Consider the following 25,194-nt stretch of genomic DNA (forward strand, 5'->3'; position numbering starts at 1 on the left):
TTCCTTCACTTCTTATTCTATACACAACAGGAGGTAAATAATAATAATAAGTAAGTAAAGTCTCTCCGTAGAAAGGGAAAATCCTCCTTAGACAGTTGTCAGCAAACCAAATGGTCCAATGGAAGATTTTTCCATTTAATACTGTTCTGACAACAATTCAAAGTTTATGATTTTCTCTCACTTTCAGTCTCAGTGACAATGGTCATCAGGAAAAATAGACAGAGTGAATCTCCCCAGCAGGGACAGAAGAGACATCAAGAGAAAGCTTACAAGGGTTCTAACACCTCATCCCTCTATTCAAAAATAACAATTAAAGTTATTGTTTTCCTTTAGATACAGTTTAAGCCCACAGCAAAACCTTGTGCCTTTTTGTCCTCCTTTTCAATTTCATCCCACCCTCCCTAGACCATCTATACTAGCCTATCTTAATATTTTTGTATGGCGGAACCCATGAAATAACTTTCCAGTTTCAGTGATTATCAGTGAAAAGACTGCTCCTACATTTGTGGTCAGTGAAAAGAGTCCTCCCTTTACAGACAGCTAAAATGATCATTGGTGTCAGGGGTTACCTATATAAGAGATAGAAATTGCTCATTGCTCAAGGAATCCTTGGCAACCTCTGGAGGAATCTTTGAATTTCATGCAACCCTAGTTGGGAAAGGCTGAAATATACTCTTACCTACTGAAGAATACAGTACAGATAGAAAGACAGATGCACAGCTTTCTAAGTGAGGCTACTGTGGGACTAATTCTGGCACTGATGTACAATTGTTTTGAGAACACCTAAACTATACAGAGGAGAGGTCAGATTCCCCTGTTCTATAGAGCACTTACAGCATTAGGAAGTTGAACACGGTAGTTGAGATCCCCCAGCCAAAAAAGATGGGTAAATCGATGAGAGAGATTGAAAGGAATGTTCTTCTTGTCACCCATGACCAGGAACCGTAATATGTTAAAGTAATTCTGTTTCCTCCTAATAGAAATCAAACAAAAGACAGTATTGTTAGCAGAACTGTCCACAGGCACACAAGCTGAAGTTTAACAAAGACTCCATACAGAACCTGAGTTTCTTTTCACTCCCAGAAGTAAGGTGACTGTTTATAAAACCAAAAGAAGTCCCATTGAACATAAAAGAGGCACCAACTGCTCCTTTGTTTCCTGTGTACAAGAATAAGTTGTTAATGAATGTAATAAATGTCATTTCAAAGCCATTGTTTCTAATTTTTAGGACTCTTTAATGGCTTGCATAGTACCACTGGATTGGCGTAAGGCCAATGTGGTGCCAGTATTTAAAAAGGGATCAAAGGATCTTTGCCAAGTAATTATAGACCTGTTAGTTTAACTTCTATAGTTGGGAAGATACTGGAGAGTTTAATAAAAGGCCACATAGATGAGTTCTTGCTGGAAAAAAAATATTTTAAGCAACAGACACCATGGATTCATGAAAGACAGAAGTTGTCAAACAATCTGATTTCTTTTTATGAGGAGGTAAGCAAAACCTTGGACAGAGGGGTGGCGGTGGACGTGGTATACTTGGACAGAGGGATGGTGGTGGACGTGGTATACTTGGATTTTGCAAAAGCGTTTGACACAGTTCCCCACACACAGTTAATGTGTAAGGTAACGTCTACAGGCTTGGGAAAATCTGTATGTAAATGGATAGAAAACTGGCTAAAAGATCGTATTCAGAGAGTAGTGGTTAATGATTCATACTCTGAATGGTCTAGGGTCATCAGTGGTGTACCCCAAGGTTCAGTGTTGGGACCCTTTCTTTTGTAATATTTTTATAGACAGTGATGTATTCAGTTCTTGTGCTGCCCTAGGCTTGACAACATAAGAATGGGCTCCCCCCCCCCCCAGACGCCACCCCCCCCGCCAACACCCAATCACTTGCCATCACCCTCCGCCAATGCTGCCAACACCTGATTAAAAGAATTAGCCTGCACAGGAAACAGCCGGCCCTCCTTGCACCCTCCAGCAGTGTGCAGCCTCCTCACCAGATCCTCATTCCTGCCACTTCCTTCGAAGGGCAGAGCCGCCAAAGGCAGATGCCTAAAATATGCCTCCCGTTGTACAATACACCTCCCCAGCTGTGTATTTACAGTGAGGCAAACAAGGCATTTGCCTTGCAGTAAATACGCCACTGGGGGGGTGTATTGTACATCGGGAGGCATATTATAGATGGGTAGGTGGAGGTGTACTGTAGATTGGGTGGTGTTTTGTAGGCATGTAGTGGGGCAAACAAGGCATTTGCCCTGCAGTAAATACGCCACTGGGGAGGTGTATTGTACATTGGGAGTCGTATTATAGATGGGTAGGTGGGGGTGTACTGTAGATCGGGTTATGTATTGTAGGCATGTAGTGGGGCAAACAAGGCATTTGACTTGCAGTAAATATGCCACTGGGGAGGTGTATGGTACATTGAGAGGCATATTATAGATGGGTAGGTGGTGTACAGTAGATCAGATGGTGTATTGTAGGCATGTAGCGGGGGGGTGTGCACTGTCGATTGTTTGGTGGGGGAGGTGTATTGTAGATTAGAATGTGTATTGTGGGTAGGGAGGCGTACTGTAGATTGGTTGGTTGGGGGTGTATTGTAAATCAGGAGGTATATTGTAGTCGGTACTGAGGGATGTGTATTGTAGATTGGTAGGGGGGGGTACTGTAGGTGTACTGCTCATACTGGGTGATATGGGGGCATGTACTGTAGGTAAGTACTGGGGGAGGTGTACTGTAGATCGAGGTGGCAGAGGTGTATTATGGATCTGTATGTAGTTGGAGGAGATGTATTGTGGCCGATCAGCTGCTCCATCTCCTGGTAGATGAAGGCCGTCAGAGCAGAGACCTGCCCCCGCCCCAGTCTCCTCCTCCTCCTTTAGCTCCATCACTGACAACGATCGGGACCACCACTCTACCCCTGCCGCCACCACCAAGAAACATCGGATCACCTGCCATCCCCAACCTGGCACCGTCGCTAACACCCGATTACAGCCACTAATCTGCAAAAGAAGCAGCCGGCCATCCATGCAGCACACAACCTCCTCACCAGGTCCCCGTCCCTGCCACTTTTCCAGTGATAGGGTGCCGCCCCCCTGAAATTTGCTGCCCTATATGAGCCCATACAGTCTAAGCGATTTCTAGAGCTAATTTGGTTGCTTTTACAATTGTCTGAAGAAAAATATGATTTGTTTTCAGTCCACTGCATCAGATATGACTGCATAGGTGGATTTCTTAAAGCCAACAAAAACTGTATCTTTACATGACCCAGAATAGTTACACAAAATAAATGAATAATGTGGAACTGAGCTCAAAAGCGAAGCTATGCTATGTTCTAAAATCCAGAAATGTTAAGCAGTACCCAGAAAATGTACTCTTTCTTCGTAATTCCTTCTGAAAATGGTAGCGCTCTTCCTAGCATGTGATGATGCCTAGGGACTCCTGTGCACTGCAGAGTGAGATCTAAGGCACTGCTGCCTCTGATTGCTAGTCACAAGAGATCTAGAGTGAGATTTGGTGATTTCACTACTGTGCTGCTTACATGAGGAATCAAAGCCCTACCTCCACCAAGATGTCCATCTCCACATCACAGTGTAGGACAAGACATGGTAAGCCAGTAACGGAGAAAGATCAGCTGCTGAAAGATCACAGGCAATACTCGTAACCAGTGGTGTATTTAGGTTTCATGCTGCCCTAGGCAACACAAAAATCAGCTCCCCCCCTTACACAGAGAGACTCTGACACTGACAAACACCCCCCTCCCCCACGATAAGAGCCTGACATTGACCAACTATACCCCACCCCAGTGTCCTCTCTTCTAACCCTTCTTTCAGGGGGCAGCACTGCCCCCCTGAAAAATTATGTTGCCCCCCTGAAAAATGCTGCTGCCCCCCTGAAAAAAAATGCCGTCCTAGGCAAATGCCTTGATTGCCTTGTGGTAAATACACCCCTGCTTGTGACTAGTCTTTTGCCCTATGCCTGCCTTTTTGGGCGCAGCTTCCCACGTTCAGTTCTTGTCTTTAATTTTTTTTATTGAGGCAACAGAGCATATAATTAAATTGAAGAAACGGCACATAAGGGGTTGTTTGTATTAACCAATTATAGCTGTCATTTTTCTAGTAAAAATATTAAAGATTACTCCTGATTGGATCCTGGGGGCTAATTCTTTACTTTCCTCCTTTTTAATATGGTACCCTATGTTCCTCATTTAAAATTTTACATGTAAACGTTTTTCTGGGAAACAGCTTAAAATGTTTCTATGTGTGTAATGCTCACTGTACAAAGACAGCCATACCATTTAGGCATCTGATCCTGCCACATCAGCAAGATTAGCTGACAATCAGGGTATCTATAGAATTATAGTACCACAGATGCCAGGTGAGGCTGACCCCAGACTCTTCTCAAGGAAAAGGCTGGGTTGGAGTCTATTGGACACTGTTTTTTTTCCCCAGAGATACGAGTGAACCCAGACTTGCTATGTATATAGGAAATATATATCATTAGGAGAAAACAATATCAAAACCTCTGATTAATTTGAAATATCCAGCCTTTATTTATGGTCTGTAGGCATGTGAAAGAACTAAAAAAGAAAGCACTGAATAGTTACTCACCAAGCGTATTGGCAATTCCAGTCTTCACGCTGTTGGTGCAAACATGACTGATTCGGCGAGCATGTTCTTGCTTGGCTAGGATAACAATTCGTATGTTCCAGAGTGTCTGGATTGTTATCTAGGGTAAAGTAAATTTAGTCACCAACTCTTATATGGCAACAGATTTCTATTTTAATTGTGTTTTAATGGCTTAAAATTTCAATATTACCAGCTTATAATCAGCAGTGGTGATATCATTTAGGGAACGGAGTAATATTTCTACCCACTCCTTTTCATTTAGTGGATCCTCTTGTGTACCAATTACATATATGTCATGTTCAATGTAATCTGCTGTCTCATCACGTGTCTTTCCCTGGCCCTTACACAGGAACCATGATGTGATGTCCTTTGGTGGGTGAGCATCACCTGTCCCAATACACCAACAATAAATATGAGAGATGACATCTTATAGCAGGTAGAGGTGATAGCTACATTGGTCAAATATAAGTGCTAGACTGACCCATATTCCATGTTCCAGTAAAAATGGTCAACAAGTCTGGTTCCAACTGGTCTGAATGTTTATTCTTCATCTGCTGTAGGAGTTGGCAAAACCCTTCTCGCTTCTGTATGGTTGAAGAGAAAACAAAGTAAGATACTGGGAAGGATTTGTTGACCCGTTAGCAAATATGATCATTGCTTTTGATTTGCCAGAAAATGCTCCCAGTTTATCTTACTTCTTCCTAAAAATGTGCAATATACAGTGAGGAACAGAAGTATTAGAACACCCTGCGATTTTGCAAGTTCTCCCACTTAGAAATCATGGAGGGGTCTGAAATTCACATTGTAGGTGCATTCCCACTCTGAGAGACAGAATTAAAAAAAAAAAAAAAATCAGGAAATCACATTGTATGATTTTTAAAGAATTTATTTGTCTTGCACTGCTGAACATAAGTATTTGAACACCTGAGAAAATCAGTGTTAATATTTGGTACAGAAGCATTTGTTTGCAATTACAGAGGTCAAACGTTTCCTGTAGTTCTTGACCAGGTTTGCACACACTGCAACAGGGATTTTGGCCCACTCCTCCACACGGATCTCCTCTAGTTCTGTCAGGTTTCGGGGCTGTCGCTGAGCAACACGGAGTTTCAGCTCCCTCCAAAGATGTTCTATTGGATTTAGGTCTGGAGACTGGCTAGGCCACTCCAGAACCTTGATATGCTTCTTACGGCGCCACTCCTTGTTTAGCCTGGCTGTGTGCTTCGGGTCGTTGTCATGTAGGAAGAACCAGCCACGACCCATCTTCAATGCTCTGACTGAGGGAAGGAGGTTGTTGCTCAAAATCTCACAATAAATGGCCCCATTCATCCTCTCCTTAATACAGTGCAGTCGTTCTGTCCCCTTCGCAGAAAAGCACCCCCAAAGCATGATGTTACCACCCCCATGCTTCACAGTAGGGTTGGTGTTCTTGGGATGCAACTCATCCTTCCTTTTCCTCCAAACACGACGAGTGAAGTTTAGACCAAAAAGTTCTACTTTGGTCTCATCTGACCACATGACTTTCTCCCATGCCTCCTCTGGATCATCCAGATGGTCATCGGCAAACTTCAGACGGGCCTGGACATGTGATGACTTGAGCAGGGGAACCTTCCGTGCAATGCATGATTTGAAACCATGGCGGCGTAGTGTTTTACCGACAGTGACCTTTGAAACTGTGGTCCCAGCTGAAAATGGACTGAGGGCATACATGGGTTAATTTACTAAAACTGGAGATTACAAAATCTGGTGCAGCTCTGTATGGTAGCTAATCATTTTCTAACTTCTAACAGATTGTTCAGTTAAGCTTTGACATTGAAACCTGGCAGCTGATTGGTTTCTATGCACATCTGCACCAGATTTTGCACTCTGCAGTTTTAGTAAATCAACCTCATAAAGTCTGACAGTTACTGTCCTGTAAAATAGTTGACCTCACACATTATTTTGCAACTTGGTAGAATAGTGGCAGGCAATAAAGTCCTCTGTAGAATAGATTTGCTCAGCATAGTACCCAGCAGTGTGAATCTATATTCCCTTTTGGAACTGGGAGCCCTCGGCAGTACATGATCCCTTTCCAAGACTGTGATGTGACTGATAGCACTGATCTCTGACTTACAATCAGGAACCTGCCCACTGAGCTGCATTGTGCCCCTGCACAGAGCAAAACAAATTAACTGACAGCTGGGCCTTTAAAGTGAATTTTAGACCAAAAGAAATGATTATAAACTGCTAAGCATAGCTGCATTTCTACATACCTTTATATCAATTTTACAGTTTATAATATTAAAAAAAGGCAAGAAATATATTAAACATTGTACCACTAAATAAAAGCGTTATACATCCTAAAAATTAGTTATATAGTTTTAGTTAGGTCAAATTACATACTGTACATTGTTGTTGCTATATTTGAGCTGGACATCTGAGCTTTACTTTCCTCTGGTTATGAAAGAGTTAATTACAGGGCGCTGTTATATGACAATGTAATGTATGTGCCCAAATATTGCACAGGTATGCAATTGGTATTCATTCTCATACAGTAAGTGTCTAACTATTATTTTATCATTACGTGCATTTCTTTCCTGTGGATCCATAATTTTTGCATGGAACATTATTATATGTCCTTAATAGCAAACCTTAAATGGTTCAGTTTTCTTCTGTCCTCAGTAGAAGCTAAAAATGTCAGTCTGGAGCGATCAATATTACAAAGCATTAATAAAAAAAATGAAAGCTTATGCGATCACTTATTTCATTTAGCATAAGTATTCTTAGCAACAAAAAAAGAATTCAGCAAGTTATTATGATTATTATTATTATACAGGATTTATATAGCACCAGCAGTTTGCTCAGCGCTTTACAATATAAAGGGAGACAATACAACAACAATACAGTTCAATAAAAGAGGGATAGGAGGGCCCTGCTCCTTGGAGCTTACAATCTAGTTAGTAACAACGATATTTAAAGAGAACCTATAGTGCAATTTAAGTGAGCACACAATTTGAGTTTTTTGTCATTTGTGATGACTTTCACATTTTTACAGTCATGTTATTCCATGTTTTTAATATTGTAATAAAAAGAGAGATTTATAAATTAGCCACAAGAGGGAGTAAGGGTTTACCATTGTGTAGCACTAGGCTGAGGACCTGTATATCCGATATAATGAGCAAATATGGTTAACTCCATTTACACATACAATTGCTCATCATATCAGGAAATATTGTATAACATTAGCACACGATGATTAGATTAATTCATCTAGCTGATATCTTTTACAAGTGTATTTAAAGAAATGTTAAAAGACTTTGCATCTCCTTTAAACCTAGGTCATGTATGGCCAAATTAAGGCTTACATTTGAAGTAGATGCCATTAATGTAACCCACAGACAGTATGATGTACCTTGGAATCAGCAAAGAGATATTCCTTGCGCAGTGTCTTTTCCTTTTCTGTCTCCAGAACAATGACTAATTTATTTGGCAGCTTCTGGGATTTGATCAACTGTAGAACTAGGAATAAGCAAACCATATGCTGTTAGCAGGGTCAGAGCTATGATGGGTAAAGCGTGCTGTTATATACAGTATCTCACAGAGGTGAGTACACCCCTCACATTTGTGTAAATATTTTATTGTATCTTTTCATGTGACAACACTGAAGATATGACACATTGCTACAATGTAAAGTAGTGAGTGTACAGCTTGTATAACAGTGTAAATTTGCTGTCCCCTCAAAATAACTCAATACACAGCGAAAAGTGAAAATGTCCAAATTGGGCCCAATTATTCTTTTTCCCTCCCGGGTGTCATGTGACTCATTAGTGCTACAAGGTCTCAGGTGTGAATGGGGAGCAGGTGTGTTACATTTGGTGTTATTGCTCTCACTCTCTCATACTGGTCACTGGAAGTTCAGCATGGCACCTCATGGCAAAGAACTCTCTGAGGATCTGAAAAAAAGAATTGTTGCTCTACATAAAGATAGCCTAGGCTATAAGAAGATTGCCAAGACCCTGAAACTGAGCTGCAGCACGGTGGCCAAGACCATACAGCGGTTTAACAGGACAGGTTCCACTCAGAACAGGCCTTGCCATGGTCGACCAAAGAAGTTGAGTGCACGTGATCAGCATCATATCCAGAGGTTGTCTTTGGAAAATAGACGTATGAGTGCTGCCAGCATTGCTGCAGAGGTTGAAGAGGTGGGGGGTCAGCCTGTCAGTGATCAGATCATACGCTGCACACTGCATCAAATTGGTCTGCATGCCTGTCATCCCAGAAGGAAGCCTCTTCTAAAGATGATGCACAAGAAAGCCTGCAAACAGTTTGCTGAAGACAAGCAGACTAAGGACATGGATTACTGGAACCATGTCTTGTGGTCTGATGAGACCAAGATAAACTTATGTGGTCCAGATGGTGTCAAGCGTGTGTTGCGGCAACCAGGTGAGGAGTACAAAGATGGATGGCAAAAAAAAAAAGAAGCCTGACAGGTGTTTCGCTTTCAAAATGTTAATTTACTTCTAATGCAGGCTATACATAGGTTGAATTCTGAATTAATTTTCTTTAGAAAATTGGAAATTTCATGCGTACTGTAATCAGATGGTGCCACCATTTCAAAATTCAACCAACCATGTTGCTGCAGAAAAGAATTTTTGTGGCCAATAATTTTCTTTTCTTTCCAGGTCACAGCTCATGCTCATTTCTTTTTTGTTTATATTTCCCACACAATTCTCCCATCATTGATTCAAAATTCATTAGTTTTTCAAAAAATTCCAACATGCCCAATCACTGCAATTTGATATTCACACGAAAATCATCCATTTCTGTGACCCACTAATGGTGCGAAATTCGAACAAAAATTCTTAGAAAAGAATTTCGAAAAAAAATTCTTTCGGAATTTGACCCATGTTTGGCCGGCTTAACTGTTGTATAAATGCTCCTATGTCTGCAAATGTTCTCGTTTACCTAGGCCAGGTGTCTACAAACATCCCAAATGCCCCATCATTAGTGTCAGTGGCAGGAATAGTACTCCATTAGTATCAGTGGGAGGAATAGTGTCGCATCACTGGTGTCAGTGACAGGAATAGTGCCCCATCATTGGTGTCAGTGGGAGAAATAGTGCCAAATTGTTGGTGTCAGTGTGAGAAATAGTGCCCCATCATTGGCATCAGTGGGAGGAATAGTGTCCTATCATTGGCATCAGTGGGAGGAATAGTGCCCCATCACTGGCATCAGTAGGAGGTATAGTGCCTCATCATTGGAATCAGTGGGAGGTATAGTGCCTCATCATTGGAATCAGTGGGAGCAATAGTGCCCCATCACTAGCATCAGTGGGAGGTATAGTGCCTCATCATTAGAATCATTGGGAGGAATAGTGCCCCATCTCTGGCATGAGTGGGAGGAATAGTACATCATTGTTGGTATCAGGGGAGAGAACGGTGCCTTGTATTAGTGTGAGAAATAGTGCCTCAAGGGGCAAATAAAGGTGAGGCCCCCGAGCCACAGTTTGGAGACCTCTGATCTAGATCATGGTATAGCTAGTAGTAGGTAGACGCATTCAAGTGGACTTGTATTTTGGTAAAGATGCTTTGCTGCTTAAACAAACAACATCTCTAGTTATATTTAGTGTCATGAACATACCCAAGTAATTATAGCCACCTGGGTAACTCAGTCATCACAACTTCAGCTAAAAATAACAAGGTAGAAATGAATAGACCAATAGCCCAATAAAATACATAATACCAAAACGGTTTTTTCACAATATTCAGCTCCAATCCAGAGATTTCCACAGCAGTACTTTTTACTGGCACTAGATTTTCTCAATCTGATATCCACCATCATTCAACCCACTTCTTTGATTTTAGATTGTCCTTAACCTGCCCAGCCTGTGACTAGACAGCAGCACTGTGATGAGCTCATCTCTCTGCCCATTCACATATACTGTATGAACCGCATCCAATCCACATGACATGTGAAATACCATTGCTTCCTATGGTGCCTGTTCACATATGTCCGGTGCACTGCTGGTGCAGATTCAGTACGGATTCAGTGTGGTTCTAAAAAGAGTCATGTACGATTTCTGAGTAGTGCGGTCCGGTTCAGGTGCAGATTACAGGCTATTGACTTCTATGGGAACTGTTTCTAAACCACAAATGTGTGAACAAGATAAGATCCTGAGCTAATCCTGTCCTGAACCTGATGTAAACCTGATGTGAACCTGTGAACAACTACTGTATCAATTAGCTGTAAAACCTGAGCTTCAATCCGCAACGCATATGTGTGAATCAGCTCTCATTCTACTTTCTCCTCCTATCAGCATGATTCTTATCAGCACATGAACTGATTGGCTCCTTGAGCTGCTATACAGGGGGTGTGAGAGACTGATACCAGGTCAAATTCAAGTTTTAAAAATGTTTGCATTTAAAAAATACATTAAATGGTGTATTACTGATCACAGTTCAGCAATAGTTTATGTCTAATATATTACCTTTAAATTAGCTTGTGCTTTCATCTTCATCTGTGCTTGATAGAAAAAATTAATTTGCATAAACTCACTTTTCTTGCTGGAATAATATTTGTCGTCCGGACCATCTTTTGACTTCTTGATTACAAGTTTTCCAGTTTCAACATCAACTTTCAGGTGGGTCTTTTGGAATATTCCTAAGGAGTCTGCTTTAACCTATATAATAAAATTGTACCAGTATCAGCTAATGTACAGCTTTAACCACTTCAGCTCTGTAAGATTTTCTCCCTTTGTGGCCATTTTTTGCTTTACCGCACTGCGCTACTTTAACTGGTAATTGCGAAGTCATGCAATGCTGTACCCAAAACAAAATATATTAATTTTTTCACATAAATAGAGCTTTCTTTTGGTGGTATTTGATCAACGCTGGGTTTTTATTTTTTGCGATACGAATGAAAAAAGACAGAAAAAACAATATTCTTTACTTTGTGCTATAAAATATAGTCAATAAAAAAATGTAAAAATCTAATTTCTTCATAAATTTTGGCCAAAATGTATTTTGCTACATGTCTTTGGTACAAAAAAAACCCCAATAAATGTATATTGATTGCTTTGTGTGGAAGTTATAGTGCCTACGAACGATGGTATATATACTGCAAATTTTATTTATTTATTTTTTTCTACTAATGATGGCAATCAGCGATTTACAATGGAGCTGCAGGAGTGTGACGGGCTATCTGACACTGACTGACACCGACATCTCCAGTGACATTAATACAGTGATAATACTATACATTGTTACTGTACTAATGCCACTGGCTAAGAAGGGGTTAACATCTAGGGCGATCAAGGGGTTATATGTGTGCCTAACTATGTGTAATGTGTGTACAGTGTGCTGCGTTTACTAAACAATATATCAGTTTCTCATCCCTGCTTTGGTATGATAAACTAACAGATCGCTCCCTGTGCACAGAGCTCTGTGTTGAATGCCAACACAGAGCTCTGGGCTGTGATCATACACAGGCAATAAGCAGGTCCTGCCCATGAATCATTGACCATGTCTTGCTGACAGACACCTGCTGCGTACAATCACAGCAGGTGCCATCAAAAAGGGGGGGCATGCCTGAAACCCAGATGTAGGCAGCAACGTACCTGTATGTTGCTTTGTCTACAATGGCTGCCTGTCTGCAGTACATTGTGGGTGGGCGGTCATGAAGCGGTTAATCAGAAGTTTCTTCTTTCATCAAATAAACAAAACTGGGCAGGCAAAAAAAGTGCTTTTGTAATGTATAATAGCTCATGAGAATGCAAGTAGAACTAATGGGACGTCTGGTAAATACAAAGTGATACACTTTGTCAGATAGTCTGTAGGGAATATCGTTTTGCTGTCCACTGTAGAAATATATTAGAATAAAGTATCTGATTGGTTGTAATTGGTAGGAAGAGCAATACTTCCTTCAGACAACTGAATAATTGAGGCTTTCAGGCTCAGACGTAAATACTTGGCTGAATGCTTGACTCTACTTATTTTATCCTTACCTCAAATATGATTGGAGGGATAAGTGATCTGCGATGTTTCACGGCCGAACCTTCCATCAACACTGTTTTCACCTGAAATGAAGGAAACCAGTGCTGTTACACACAGCCATTGAGGCACAAAAACATACAGTAGTTTCTTCCCTCTGTTGCAGGCATTTTGATAATGATCTTTAAAGCTCAACTCAGAACAAAACTGTTAGAGGTGTATTTATAAAAGATTTTCAGAGCTCTTCCTCCTGTGAAACTGTGCGGATGGAAGCTGAATTGAATGTTATTAGACTATTTTACTTCCAGTTTGAATGTTATTTATTCATAAAAAGAGTGGCTGTGGAAAATACTGCGTTATGGCCACTAAATGGAGCTGAAAATACATGTATATATTTATTTTCTATGATCATCTAGTGGTCACAATGTGCTATTTTTCTGATTCACTCTATTCTGTATGAATGAATAACATTCCAATGTACATGCAGCTACACAGAATAAATAAATACACAGAATTTATAAATAAACCCCTTAGTGTTGGATAGACCTAGGAACTTCTCAGTTCACGCTTGACTTTTTTTCATTACAGGTTAGTAACTCTGAAAGTTCTAAAGCCAGTGTGTAAAAAGAGGTAACTGCATTTTAAAGAGGACTTCAATTATGGCAGCCTCTATACTTCCCATAAGATAGAGTAAGGTCACAGGGAACTCAGGGGAGGAATCTTCCTGCTTACATCACTGTCTGTAATCTCAGGTGAATTATAAGGCTTAATATGGTATTGTACACAGGGATGCAAGCAGAGACCCCAGGGACTAACCTCCAGAGTTCTACATTTGTAGAATGCCTTTCTGGCCATCTTTCTCATCAGCATACCCCTGAGGAAAGACTTATGTTCTGAAATGCGTCGGCTTTTCTGCTGAAGTTCATTCACCTTTCACTGCCTTCAGTTGTGCCTTCTCCTTTCCTGAGTTGTAGGAGAAGGCACAACTACTTCTCAACTCATAACAAGTTATATATACAGTTTATTTACCATGCTGTATGTAGGTTCTTAACATGTATGTTATATGTTAAATTATGATGTCTTTTCACATCTTTGGAATAAATGATCTATTTAATTATTATCTATTGTCTGTTCTGGGTTGCCCTTAAAGTCCCAGTTCAAACTGTTGGGGAACACACCTTTGGGTAAGATAGAGTAAGGTCACAGGGAACTCGGGAGGAATCTTCCTGCTTACATCACTGTCTGTAATCCCATGTGAAGTATAATGCTTAATATGGTATTGTACACAGGAATGCCCGCAGAGACCCCAGGGACTAACCTCCAGACTTCTCTGCAAATTTGAAAACCATGGCCTGGCAGGATTCAACCTAATTCTGCAATCTACTGTGTGACAATACAGTAAAACAGCAATAAACTCTATATTTAGTGCCCCAAAATGATAGTTTTAAAATATTAACAACAAAAGGAGTTTAAATACCAGAATCTGACCATCAGGGATAACAAGTTTAATCATACATTTTAAACAGAGTCTCTCTGACAAAGTTTCTTTGGCTATCCAAAGCAACATGACAGGTTCACTTGACAGTCCAATAAAATATTCCCATTGCACACATTCCAGGAAAAAGGTTTTTGTAATAAGTGAGTGCTGTAGTAACCGCCAGCTGAGAACTGATGTCAACACAAGGTTAAGTTGTGTATCGCCAGTATACCATGGATTTTTGAAATACCATCCAAAGGTTTATTGAGTTGATCACACCACAGCAAAAAATTGTGATGTTTCAGGGCCATGCAAGGACCCTTTCACATGCCTGATGAAGGACTTCCAATAAACCTTTTAATGCACTTTCAAAGATCCATGGTGTGCTGGCAGTACATGCTTTAACCTTAGGTTCACTTGAGAGGGCACCCCTCCTCCCCCCACATCAACACCCACTAACATCTACCTTTCTCAGTATCCCACAACTCCTCCTCCTTCATTCATTAGTCAGAACCCTGAGAGAAGAAGAGGATCTACAGAGCAGTTATTCTGTGAAGAGACCTTGTCACCAGTTTTGACTTTTCAATATAAGCCCTTCTTTCAATTCAGCAAAAATAGCCCATAATTGTGCCCTTAACTTTATGGCTTTTTCGGTTGGATAAGATTTATAGCAGGTATTTGCTTTTATTGACTCTTTCAGTGAGATGTACCCCCATATATCTCCCTGTTGTGACAGCTAAGGCTCTGCCATCAACTTAACACTCTGGTTTCCACCTCTGGGATACAGTCACCATATGAAGACTCCACTTAAAATGATTAAAATGCTGAGAGAGTGAGTAATCATGAAGGTGAGTATTCCTCAGAAACCTGCCAGTCATCGAATGACCAGAAATGGGGCAATTCTCCCTGTCAAGATCATAAACAGCAACAATGATGGCATGGGACATCTAACCCTTTTGCCCTCCATCCCAACACCCATAACATAGTTCAGGGTTGAGTTCTATTTTAAGAAAACACACAATTTCTAAAGGACTATTGATCCCCGTTGCCAGGGCACATCTTATTTTCCCACCTTTTCTTCTAAGCTGGAAACCATGGAAGTGAGCTGGTTGAGTTTACTCATCATGTTACTTGTGCTGGGGTCCGTAGATAGCTACAAAAGATCAGGTATATAAAGTTAGGTGCATATGATAAATATCATGATCATTAATAAATGCATGAATAAATGCTGGGATATCATGTCTGCTTTGTTAAGGGCTGTATGTATTCAGGGTCAGTGTCCATACTTTACCTAAAACTCCCTCTGTAGAGCATCGCCTAACCAGGGGCGGACTGACCATTTGAGCACTTGGGCACTGCTCGAGGGCCCGGGGTCAGTAGGGGGCCCCATGAAATGCCCCTGGTAACTTTTTTATAGGCTTTTTTGAGTGTGGGCAAGGACACAGGGGCCCCATGATCCCCTATTGCCCGGGGGCCCCATGAGTTGTCAGTCCGCCCCTGCACCTAACATTATTTTATCTTTTACCTTGTTCTTGTATCAGAAATCAGTTTTTATTATACCCTTTGACATTACCAGGCTTGTAAAACTCTTGTAGGAGCAGCTGATGGGAGTTCAGTTTCGTACTGATGTAGGTACACCCCCAGAACTACATCTACTAAGAACCCATTGCCTACACACAGGGGTTGATTTACTAAAATTGGAGATTGCAAAATCTGATTTAGCTCTGCAGAGAAAATTTTTATCAAAACTTAATTGAACAAGCTGAACAAGGTGAAGTTAGATTGGCTACCATGCACAGCTACAACAGATTCTGAGTTCTCTAGTTTTAGTAAATCAACCCCACAGTGTCTGGGCCGGTTCTTGGACTCAAGGCAGCAGAATTGTTTTTCCGAAAAAATATGCACATGGAGAGCGGTGGAGGATAAGTTGAGTTCTGTAATTCAGCAGGCCGCCAAAGCACTGTCTGTGTTTTTGGCCACAGCAGGAATTAAGGAGCACACTGGATTTCTGGTAGATCAACAGGTATATTTTCTCTACTTGCAGTATTATTGAAAAATCGGGAAATGTTCATCTATTCAAAAGATGTGCTGAATATGTTGTTTTGGTCTGTTTTGCCCTGCTCAACCTCCCTATACTTTACTAGCAATCTCCTCTTGGTTTTCTGCAGCCAGCATTTAAATGAGCATCCTGATGGTCTTATGAAAGTGCTCAGGCCTAGCAATTGTACCAAAAACTATATGGCCCTAGGTTCCTGGTGTTGAAACCAACCCTCCATAGTCTATGAAAAACGTCTACTTTCATGCATGGCAATAACTGTGAGCTTGTGTGAGACAGTTAATTAAGATAAGATAATTATTTATAAAATATCAAACTGATTTATGAGTAGAAATATTCATAGTTAACTCAGACCTCAGACCAGCTCAAGAACTGAGAATTTAGGTCAACTGCTCACCTTTCCTGCTAGTGTGAGTTAAAAGGTAACTAGATCTTCCCAAATATGTGCGTATCTCCTGCAGTGGGATCACTAATACTTCTGTCTTTACACCATAAAGATAGTGAAGTGTCCTTAGCAGAAGCTGAGAGACTACAGTGTCATTGAGGACAGTTGCTGCTCATATCTTGAGATGCATGGTAAGTAGTTTTATTGCAGCAGCAAAGGGGAGGGCAGACCTCCATTTTTTACTTTTGGTCTGCTTTAAATGTGCACTTCATCGGATTTTATTAACATAGATCAGCCTGGAAATTAGTGCTTTATGATTTGCTCTGGGTTATTGCACTTTAGCCAATGATCTCTTCCTTCTAAAACAATAATTGTATGATCGTAGGTTTGTCAGATTTAAGGACATCACACGGTCAGCTTGTGGATGTAAAATGTTAGTCATCAGTTTCCACACAGTTACTGGAAAACACTCTTTACTCACCATTTATAGTAAAACACTGTGACCAGGGAGGGATATGCATCTGAACTGCAATCCTGGGACTTGTGTCTTTTCCTAGCATTTCAGTATTTTTATATGGAAACATGATCCTTTTTTCTTCCTATGCATTATTTTATTACACATATTTTCTGATACTTCAAAGTGAATCTGTGGCCAGGATATGGACATTCAAGCATTTACATACTGTAAAGTGCTTTAAAGTGGTATTAAACCCAAATTCAAACAGCTTATCAATTCTTAAATGTGGTGGCTTAGTTTAGGCTTTCTTTCTTCTATTTTCATCTGGTGATCCAGCCATTAAGTCTGTTGTTTTTCAAAAGAACGAGTTCTCTTGCAGTTGTATCAGTTACAGAAACAAACTATTTAATAAAGGCAGGGGTGATTACAATGGTCAGCTTTTATTTATTTATGTAAAACCTTTAGCACAAAAGGAAAGAAATGTTGCTATAACTGCTGAAGAAGTGTTAGCTGGAGCTTGGCTGCAATTTGTTAGTGTATCTAAATCTGCTAGTGCATATATCATTCCGCCCAGATTGACAGTGCTGCTGTTCAAATGTGTCCTGTGCTCCTTCATCCAGAGTGGGGGCACTGTACTACTGGAGGTTTGTCACTGACCAGATCACTAGGCGAAAACAGAAGGAAAAAGCTTAAAAAAGGAAAACCAATGCAACCACCACATTTATTGACTTGTAAGCTGCAATATATTATATTTTTGGTTTTGGGTTTAATACCGCTTTAAAAATAAGTCCTCACTGTCCTCTGTAGATGCAGGCACACAGAAGCAATTTATCAACAATGTCCACACTAGAAGCATTTAAATGGTTCTAAAGACTTAGGTTATTTTACCTTAATGGATTGTACTTACCTGAGCCCACTCTCAATCCAGCGATGTACATGAGAGCAGCGTCTCTTTCAGCTTTCTCCCTCCTCACTGGGCAGATTAATAGCTATGGAGCCATTGGCTCCAACTGCTGCATATAAAATTCAGTGATGAGGGAGCAGGGTGAGGCTGGGTTGCATTGTCTGTGCCTACAGATGCAGACAGGGTAGCTCGAGAGCGAGTCCACACAAGTGCCCTTATAGAAAGCAGTTACTTAAAATCTCTGCTCATCCTGTTACCTTTTACCTACAGTAATTCAGCAGCCTTCTAATTTGTTTTGAAGATGAGAATTTGAGAATGACTGGTTCCATAGTGCCAGCACCTGCAGAAGTCAGTGAAGGCTTATTAAAGCTCATTTACTGCTTTACCGAATATGTAACTTATTGAATCTGGCCACAGATTCACTTTATATTATCATATTTATGACAACCGCTGGAAAGCATACACAGTGTCTCTATTCATTGAATGACTCCAGAAAAAAAAATCATGTGATCGTAAAGGTATCTGGTATTTCAAGCCCCAAAAGAGCACCTATAGCTTGACCTACATGGTGACAGGGGTAGTACCCAACCCTAACTAAGTTATCAGTCAATAGGCCTTACTAATCTTTTGTGATCATAAACAGATGTAGATGAAATCATGTGTATGTGTGGGACTGTCAATTATTATTATTATTATACAGGATATATATAGCGCCAACAGTTTGCTCAGCGCTTTACAATATAAAGGGAGACAATACAACAGCAATACAGTTCAATACAAGAGGGTTAGGAGGGCCTGATCCTGGGAGCTTACAATCTAAGAGGGAGGGGCGTCAATTAGAATGACTTCAAATATTTCCATGCAGCAATGCACTCCTCTCACTGTGTATAGTATACACACATTAACAGAGTGGGCTAGGGTGGAAATGCAATATTTCATTGGGTCCGTAACCCTTTGAGGACCAAGGGACGTATTTGTCCCATGTTTTTAATTGCCTGTATCATCTGATTAAGAACTTAAAATACTTTTTTTTTTTTTTGGTTTGAGTCAAAATATTAGTTCTTATCAACAAATGGATCTAGCTTTTTGCCAATTATTTCATGAAATGGCTTAGTTACAGCAACTGAAGTGTACGAACTTTAAAAACAAAAAATTGATTCTTTTGGCGTTCCGTAATCTTATGGTCCTCAAAGGGTTAACAGCAATAGTAAAGAATAGCTAGAGCCCTTGTCATTTTTATGCTGTCCATATCCCACTGGGAAGATCTCTCATCACTTCCTTTCTTAGCAACAATGTTGTCACTGTAGCCACAAGTAAACTGGGGGAGATTCAGTTATAACGTGTTCTTTATCACCATTATGTCCCTGTTAGAGGAATTTTCCCTAATTTCCTATCCTGATGACAGAGATAGCAACTAAAGAGGATTTCACAGAGACAAGGTCATGGCTGTTGGGTTGATTTATCCAGTGCATGGGCACTGTTCCTGACATGTTATAAGTTAAAGTATAACTTAAGGAAAAACTTTTTTTTAGTTTTGGATAGAGTGCAGAGGGATTAGAGTGCTTGTCAGTCTTTATTGCTGTCAGTGCCCCTGTTAAGGAGATTTGCCCTCCCTATTTGTCCTGATTACCGTTATCATTAAAAGTGAAAGTCAAATATAATCACAAATTTTGGGTTGTCCCCAGAAAAGTAATAAAGGAGAAATCTTCCAATGGGGACACTAGTTCTGGTGACCTGGGGGTCCCCAAGGAATTCTTTTAATTTGCAGGAATTGTGTCTCATTTCCTGTTTGGTTATGGAACAGGAAGTGAAGGAAAATCTCTGCAATGGGACACAGATGTTGAAACAAAAATCTGACAGGGGTTATAACCCTCCAAAATGGAAAAAAGTTTTTCCTATACTTTTACTTTAAGGTATATTCTTCCCTCTTGGGACTTGAGGTGACGAAACACACTTGCTAGTGACAACAGTGGACCATGTCTACCCAACGTGTCCGCACAACTCCTTGTAGTTGCCACCAGGGGGTATGTGATAGGATGACAAAGCAGAAGCACAACTGTCATCCTATAACAAGAAGTGCCTGAACAATTCCTCTCATGGCAGGATCACATGAAAGCTGTAGATTAATTAATAAAAACAGCCTTTGAAATGGGATTGAAGTGTTAAAAGATATTTTAGTATTTGGGTTTAGCTTTTCCTATCTAACTTTAACTTTTGCCATCCAGCTATAATCAACATAATGAAAATAACTGTGTAATCGGATAACATCAGTTCATCAAGTCTTCGAATATCTCAACAGAATGCACACACTAATATAAAATCCAGCAAACTATATCAACACAATGCACAAACTAATATAAAGATCCAGCACGCTATCTCAACACAATGCACAAACTAATACAAAGTCCCGCAAAATATCTCAAAAGAATGCACACACTAATAAAAACAATTAGGCAAATGAAATATAATAAGAACCATTTTTTTTTATGAAAGCAAGACATGTCCTCAAGGTAATACAGAAGCTGCGGTCAAAAGAAGTCTGGTATAGTCAGCAAAGTGAAACAAAAAGGGATTGTAGAAACAGGAATGGGAAAGTCATAGTACAACTTTAAGGAAAGTATAAAAGAAGAAATCAAGAAAGTGTGACTTTTAATAGATCAGACGGGAATTTGACAACACATAGTACATACAGGAGGCTGTGGCAGTGGTACATTACTGATCAAAGATTGGAAACATTGAACTAAACAAGAGGTACCTATGGCAAAGCAGACAATGGAGTTGCTTTAGGACCCAGTAACACAAATGGCATAGTTCACTATGGTTGCATAAAAATTTGCTCAGGCAGCCAGACTGAGGTTGGCTATAATATGTGCATATGTATAATTTGAGTATGTCTACATGCTAGGAATCAGTATGTTTCTGTGTTTTTAAACAGTAGTGGGATTTTCATTAATTAGAGGGTCCCATCACATATAGTTACTTTCCTGGCCCTATTTGTCTTTATATTGTGGTAAAACATACATAAAAATGTGTAATGATTATATCTTGGACCACCCAGACAAGCCTATATTTCTTATAGTGTTACTGCTATAATTTCAAGTGAAACTTACAGGAGATCGCTGGCGGAATCCAGGGGAGAACTGGGGTTCAAATGTGCTCTGCAGAGACTCCAGGGCTGGCAGAGTGCGGGTCACCTCACTAAGGAACAACAAATGTATTAGAGAAAAAGATGTGCAGAGCTACTCATTAACCACATGTTGTACATAATGCACACTTCTAATGCAACCTGACTGGGTCATATACAGCAAATTGCCATATACTGTATACAGATTGGCTTTCTATGTTACTGCACAGTGCACTAAGTGTAGGAACCCAAAGCAACCAAGACATGAAAGTTGGTGTGGATGGTGCTATGGACTATTACACTTTGTACAGCCATTGCATTCTGTGTTATCTATGAAATAAGTCTATAGGGGAGATTTACTAAAACTGATGCACATAGAATCAGGTGCAGCTGTGCATAGTAACCAATCAGCTTCAAGGGTTTGTTGTCAAAGCTTAACTGAACAAGCTGAAGTTAGAAGCTGATTGACTACAATGCACAGCTGCACCAGATTTTGCACTCTCCAGTTTGCAGTACTATGTACAACTGCACCAGACTCTGTTTGCACCAGTTTTAGTAAATCTCCCCCATTTATAAAAAGTGGCAAGCATGTGCCCAGTGTGATCATTACTTACGTAAGTCAGGAGGTGTATAAAGCAAGATAGAACCAACAGCATGCTTGGAAACCCTTCTGCCAGATGTTTGATTACTGACATTTCCATGAAAGAACTGAAGCTTTTTATGGCATGTATTTGCATGTGCTGGAAGCACTGACTGAGCTGGTCACCAGTGGAGGCCAATTTTAGGATTGGCAGATATTGCATTCATCTACAAGATCAGCCCCTCTGTGACTGTCCTTAGATACATTAATGTTCAGCACAGAGCTTTGGCTTTCAGCTAATTAGTATGCTGTTTCCCAGCCGTAATGAAAATCTAGTGTTGTAACTATTGGCAGCTGGTCCACTAGGGCACAGACATGAAAGGGTGCCCCGTGGATACAATAAAATGTTGATAGAAATAAGTGTACAAGGGAAAAATTCACCAAAAAAAGAATACAATTGTTTGTTATATAAATGGAACCGGCGGATGCAATGTGACAGTTTGCAGTGGGTGTAATTCTCAATAACTATATATATCAGTGCTGTCCCTGCAGTTACTGTATATCAAAAAGGAGAAAAAATGTGGGGTAGGGCATGATGAAAACTGGGTGTGTCTTCAGACTTGAAAGGTAAATGTGAAATGACGTCATTCCATGTCTTGAACCTGGCTACATGCCTGTGAACACAGATCCTATGATCTGACATAACAACGACTTCTTAAAAACTCATAAAATGATAATCCTACAAAAATCCCAGCCTCTGGATTTGTGACATTAAGATTAATACAAAGGGAATGAGAACATGCATTTGTGTATGAAACAGATTATACAATGCAGATCCAACATGGTGAGTTTATGGCCCATAAGAGTGGAGGAGAAGAGATGCAGCACTTCCCCTTACCTTAGACAGCTAGCACTGAACTCCTTTGCCCCCTCCTCTCCATACCTTTCCTTTGTGCTGTGATGCTTGGCTCTCTTCCCTCTGCGTTCAGTACAGTAGAGGGGAGGGGACAGCAGGGAAGCTTTCCCCGAAGCAGAGGGAAGATTTTATTTGCAAGGAAGATATTCTTACACATAAGTGAGAGTTCTCTTTTCCATAGCTGTACATTGCACTCAGGAACAAGCAGCAGAACAGTCGGTGGTCTGAGAATGTTCTTCTCCATCTGTCTCCTACAATGACTAAAGCAGCCACCGAAGGGCGAGTCTGTCCCAGATGTGCACAGAACAAGGGGAGGAGGCTGTATCACTCTTCCCTTTATTTTACACATCGGTACTGTACAATAGGGGTTAATATTTACAGTGAAAATTCAAGCAATTTATTGTCCTTGTAAGGATCCAACTGTCCGTTAGAATGCATAACCACCAAGTAAAATCGAAACAGTACAAGAAAAAAAATGAACTGTATATTCATGCTTGTAGTATGTAGTCCTTCTATTTGCCATGTGATTTTTGTTTGGTGCAGTTAGTGTTTTCATTTATTTTCACATACTCTTGATGAAGCTCCTTTAGGTGCGAAACATGTTAAGTTTGTCTTGACAACGCACCTTTTTGTTTTCTTTCTTTGCTATTTTGGGGGATACACGTGATTTTTGTAAGAGGGTGACCTAACACACCATTGTTCCTCTGGTTAGTGGCTGAGCTAGTTCAAGATGACTCAGTGGCCTTTACCTCTTGTTGGCTTTATACTCCTTTTTTTGGTGGGTGGGGGGATGTTGGAGGAGAGAAATTTGTGATGTATTGACCATCCAAACAGTCTTTTAACCTCATTGTTTGTTTGCTTGCGTCTCCCCTGCAGTAGTGAAATATGTTATTGGGGCTAGTTAATTAAGGGTGGAGTTGATGCGACTACCACCACAATGACCAGGGAGCTTAAACTGTGCAAGGCTGCAGGGGGGTCGCTATAATGATGTTTAAAGGATATAGCCAAAATGTTCTTTCATGTGGAGTCCCATTTTGTTATGTGGGAGAGTTCTTGGTTTGCCACAGTATAGAGACACCATGTTTTCAATTTTGGGGCTATTTTTCCTGAGTCTCCTCTTGTACAGTGTCACAAGCTTGGGTGGGAGAGATTGTTGTATTTTTATCTCCCAGGCTTCTTGGAGGTCCATGGAGGTCTAAAGGTCCCTGCCCTAAGAATATTAAACACACACATACAACAGTCGTATCATTTATCAAAGTCCTAATAGACGTTAGGCCATTTGCCCTCCCTGTGGCTTTGGTGTATGGGAATGCGCACCCTTGTTTTTGTTTAAATATATGTAGCACTTGAACCCTAGTCCAAAAAACTGGGAACCAACAAAATAGCAAATTCAGAATACTAAAGCTGACTATACACCAGTAGAATCTCTTTAAAAAATAGCTTTTGGAATGTTTGTTTTATTTTCTAACAGTTAAAGGAGTCAAATCAATCATTTCAACAAAATTGATGAGGAAAATTAATGGAGAAGGATGGAAATTTTTGAATGAACACAATTTTAACTGTGCATGTGGTTTTCATTTGGGAAAAATCATACTTTTAATGCACATGTGCATTCTAAAATCAATTGTAGAATATAAAACATTGGCAATGCAATCAAATACAAATTTTCAGGGTTTTCATATGAAATTTGTTGAATCCATAATAGTATAATACAGTTTGAATGAATTACTACTGGTGTATGGCCATCTTAAAGTGGTTGTAAACCCTTACATATACCCATTAAAGTGACAAGCCTCAGGCAGGGGCGGACTGACAACTCATGGGGCCCCCGGGCAATAGGGGATCATGGGGCCCCTGTGTCCTTGCCCGAACTCAAAAAAGCCTATGAAAAAGGTACCAGGGGCACCTCATGGGGTGCCCTACTGACCCCGGGCCCTCGGGCAGTGCCCGAGTTTTCAAATAGTCAGTCCACCCCTGGCCTCAGGTGATACACAGAGATGAAACAAATCTGCCTACATAAGTTGTACCTGATAGTCTGCAGCCCTCTTTCTCTACACCAAAACACACAGATCAAAGGGTATTTCTTAGGTCCAGCTGAGAGGGGGCAGAGCATAGCTAGGCACTGCAGAGCATAGCTAGGAGCGCTGAGTGTAATCTGGAACATGAGTGGAGTGAAACCCCACACCCTTTACACAATCTCATAGGTAAACATGCACAGTTGAGGCTGTCAATCACTTGCTGTGTGCTGGAGGGGGGGAGTGCGGCTGTCTCCTGAGATTCTGGGGTGTCGGGATAGCCTGTCAGAAGGGACTAATGCAGATGCCCAAGTTTTCAAATGGTCAGTCCACCCCTGGCCTCAGGTGATACACAGAGATGAAACAAATCTGCCTACATAAGTTGTACCTGATAGTCTGAAGCCCTCTTTCTCTGCACCAAAACACAAAGTTCAAAGGGTATTTCTTAGGTCCTGCTGAGAGGGGGCAGAGATTTGATACCACACACTGCAGAGCATAGCTAGGAGCGCTGAGTGTAATCTGGAACATGAATGGAGTGAAACCCCACACCCTTTACACAATCTCATAGGAAAACATGCACAGTTGAGGCTGTCAATCACTTGCTGTGTGCTGGAGGGGGGGGGGTGTGGCTGTCTCCCGAGATTCTGGGTGTCGGGATAGCCTGTCAGAAGGGACTAATGCAGATGGCAGA

At 40.7% G+C, this 25,194-nt stretch overlaps 1 protein-coding gene across 1 annotated transcript in view; it reads right to left on the minus strand.

Moving 5' to 3' along the window:
* Positions 1-25,194, minus strand: part of INPP5D (inositol polyphosphate-5-phosphatase D) — a 132,617-nt gene that overhangs the window by 34,116 nt on the left and 73,307 nt on the right. The window contains exons 6-15 of the mRNA XM_089665937.1: positions 20,979-21,066; positions 15,139-15,219; positions 12,604-12,675; positions 11,157-11,280; positions 8,014-8,120; positions 5,107-5,209; positions 4,816-5,012; positions 4,608-4,725; positions 1,062-1,158; positions 835-973 (exon numbers count right to left, since the gene is read on the minus strand). Coding sequence (XP_089522063.1) covers positions 835-973; positions 1,062-1,158; positions 4,608-4,725; positions 4,816-5,012; positions 5,107-5,209; positions 8,014-8,120; positions 11,157-11,280; positions 12,604-12,675; positions 15,139-15,219; positions 20,979-21,066 — 1,126 coding nt within the window. The remainder of the gene's footprint in view (positions 1-834; positions 974-1,061; positions 1,159-4,607; positions 4,726-4,815; positions 5,013-5,106; positions 5,210-8,013; positions 8,121-11,156; positions 11,281-12,603; positions 12,676-15,138; positions 15,220-20,978; positions 21,067-25,194) is intronic.

Source organism: Staurois parvus, unplaced genomic scaffold (genome assembly GCF_062004578.1).
Source record: "Staurois parvus isolate SC_StPar_1 unplaced genomic scaffold, SC_StPar_1.0 ptg000049l, whole genome shotgun sequence".
Lineage (NCBI taxonomy): Eukaryota > Metazoa > Chordata > Amphibia > Anura > Ranidae > Staurois > Staurois parvus.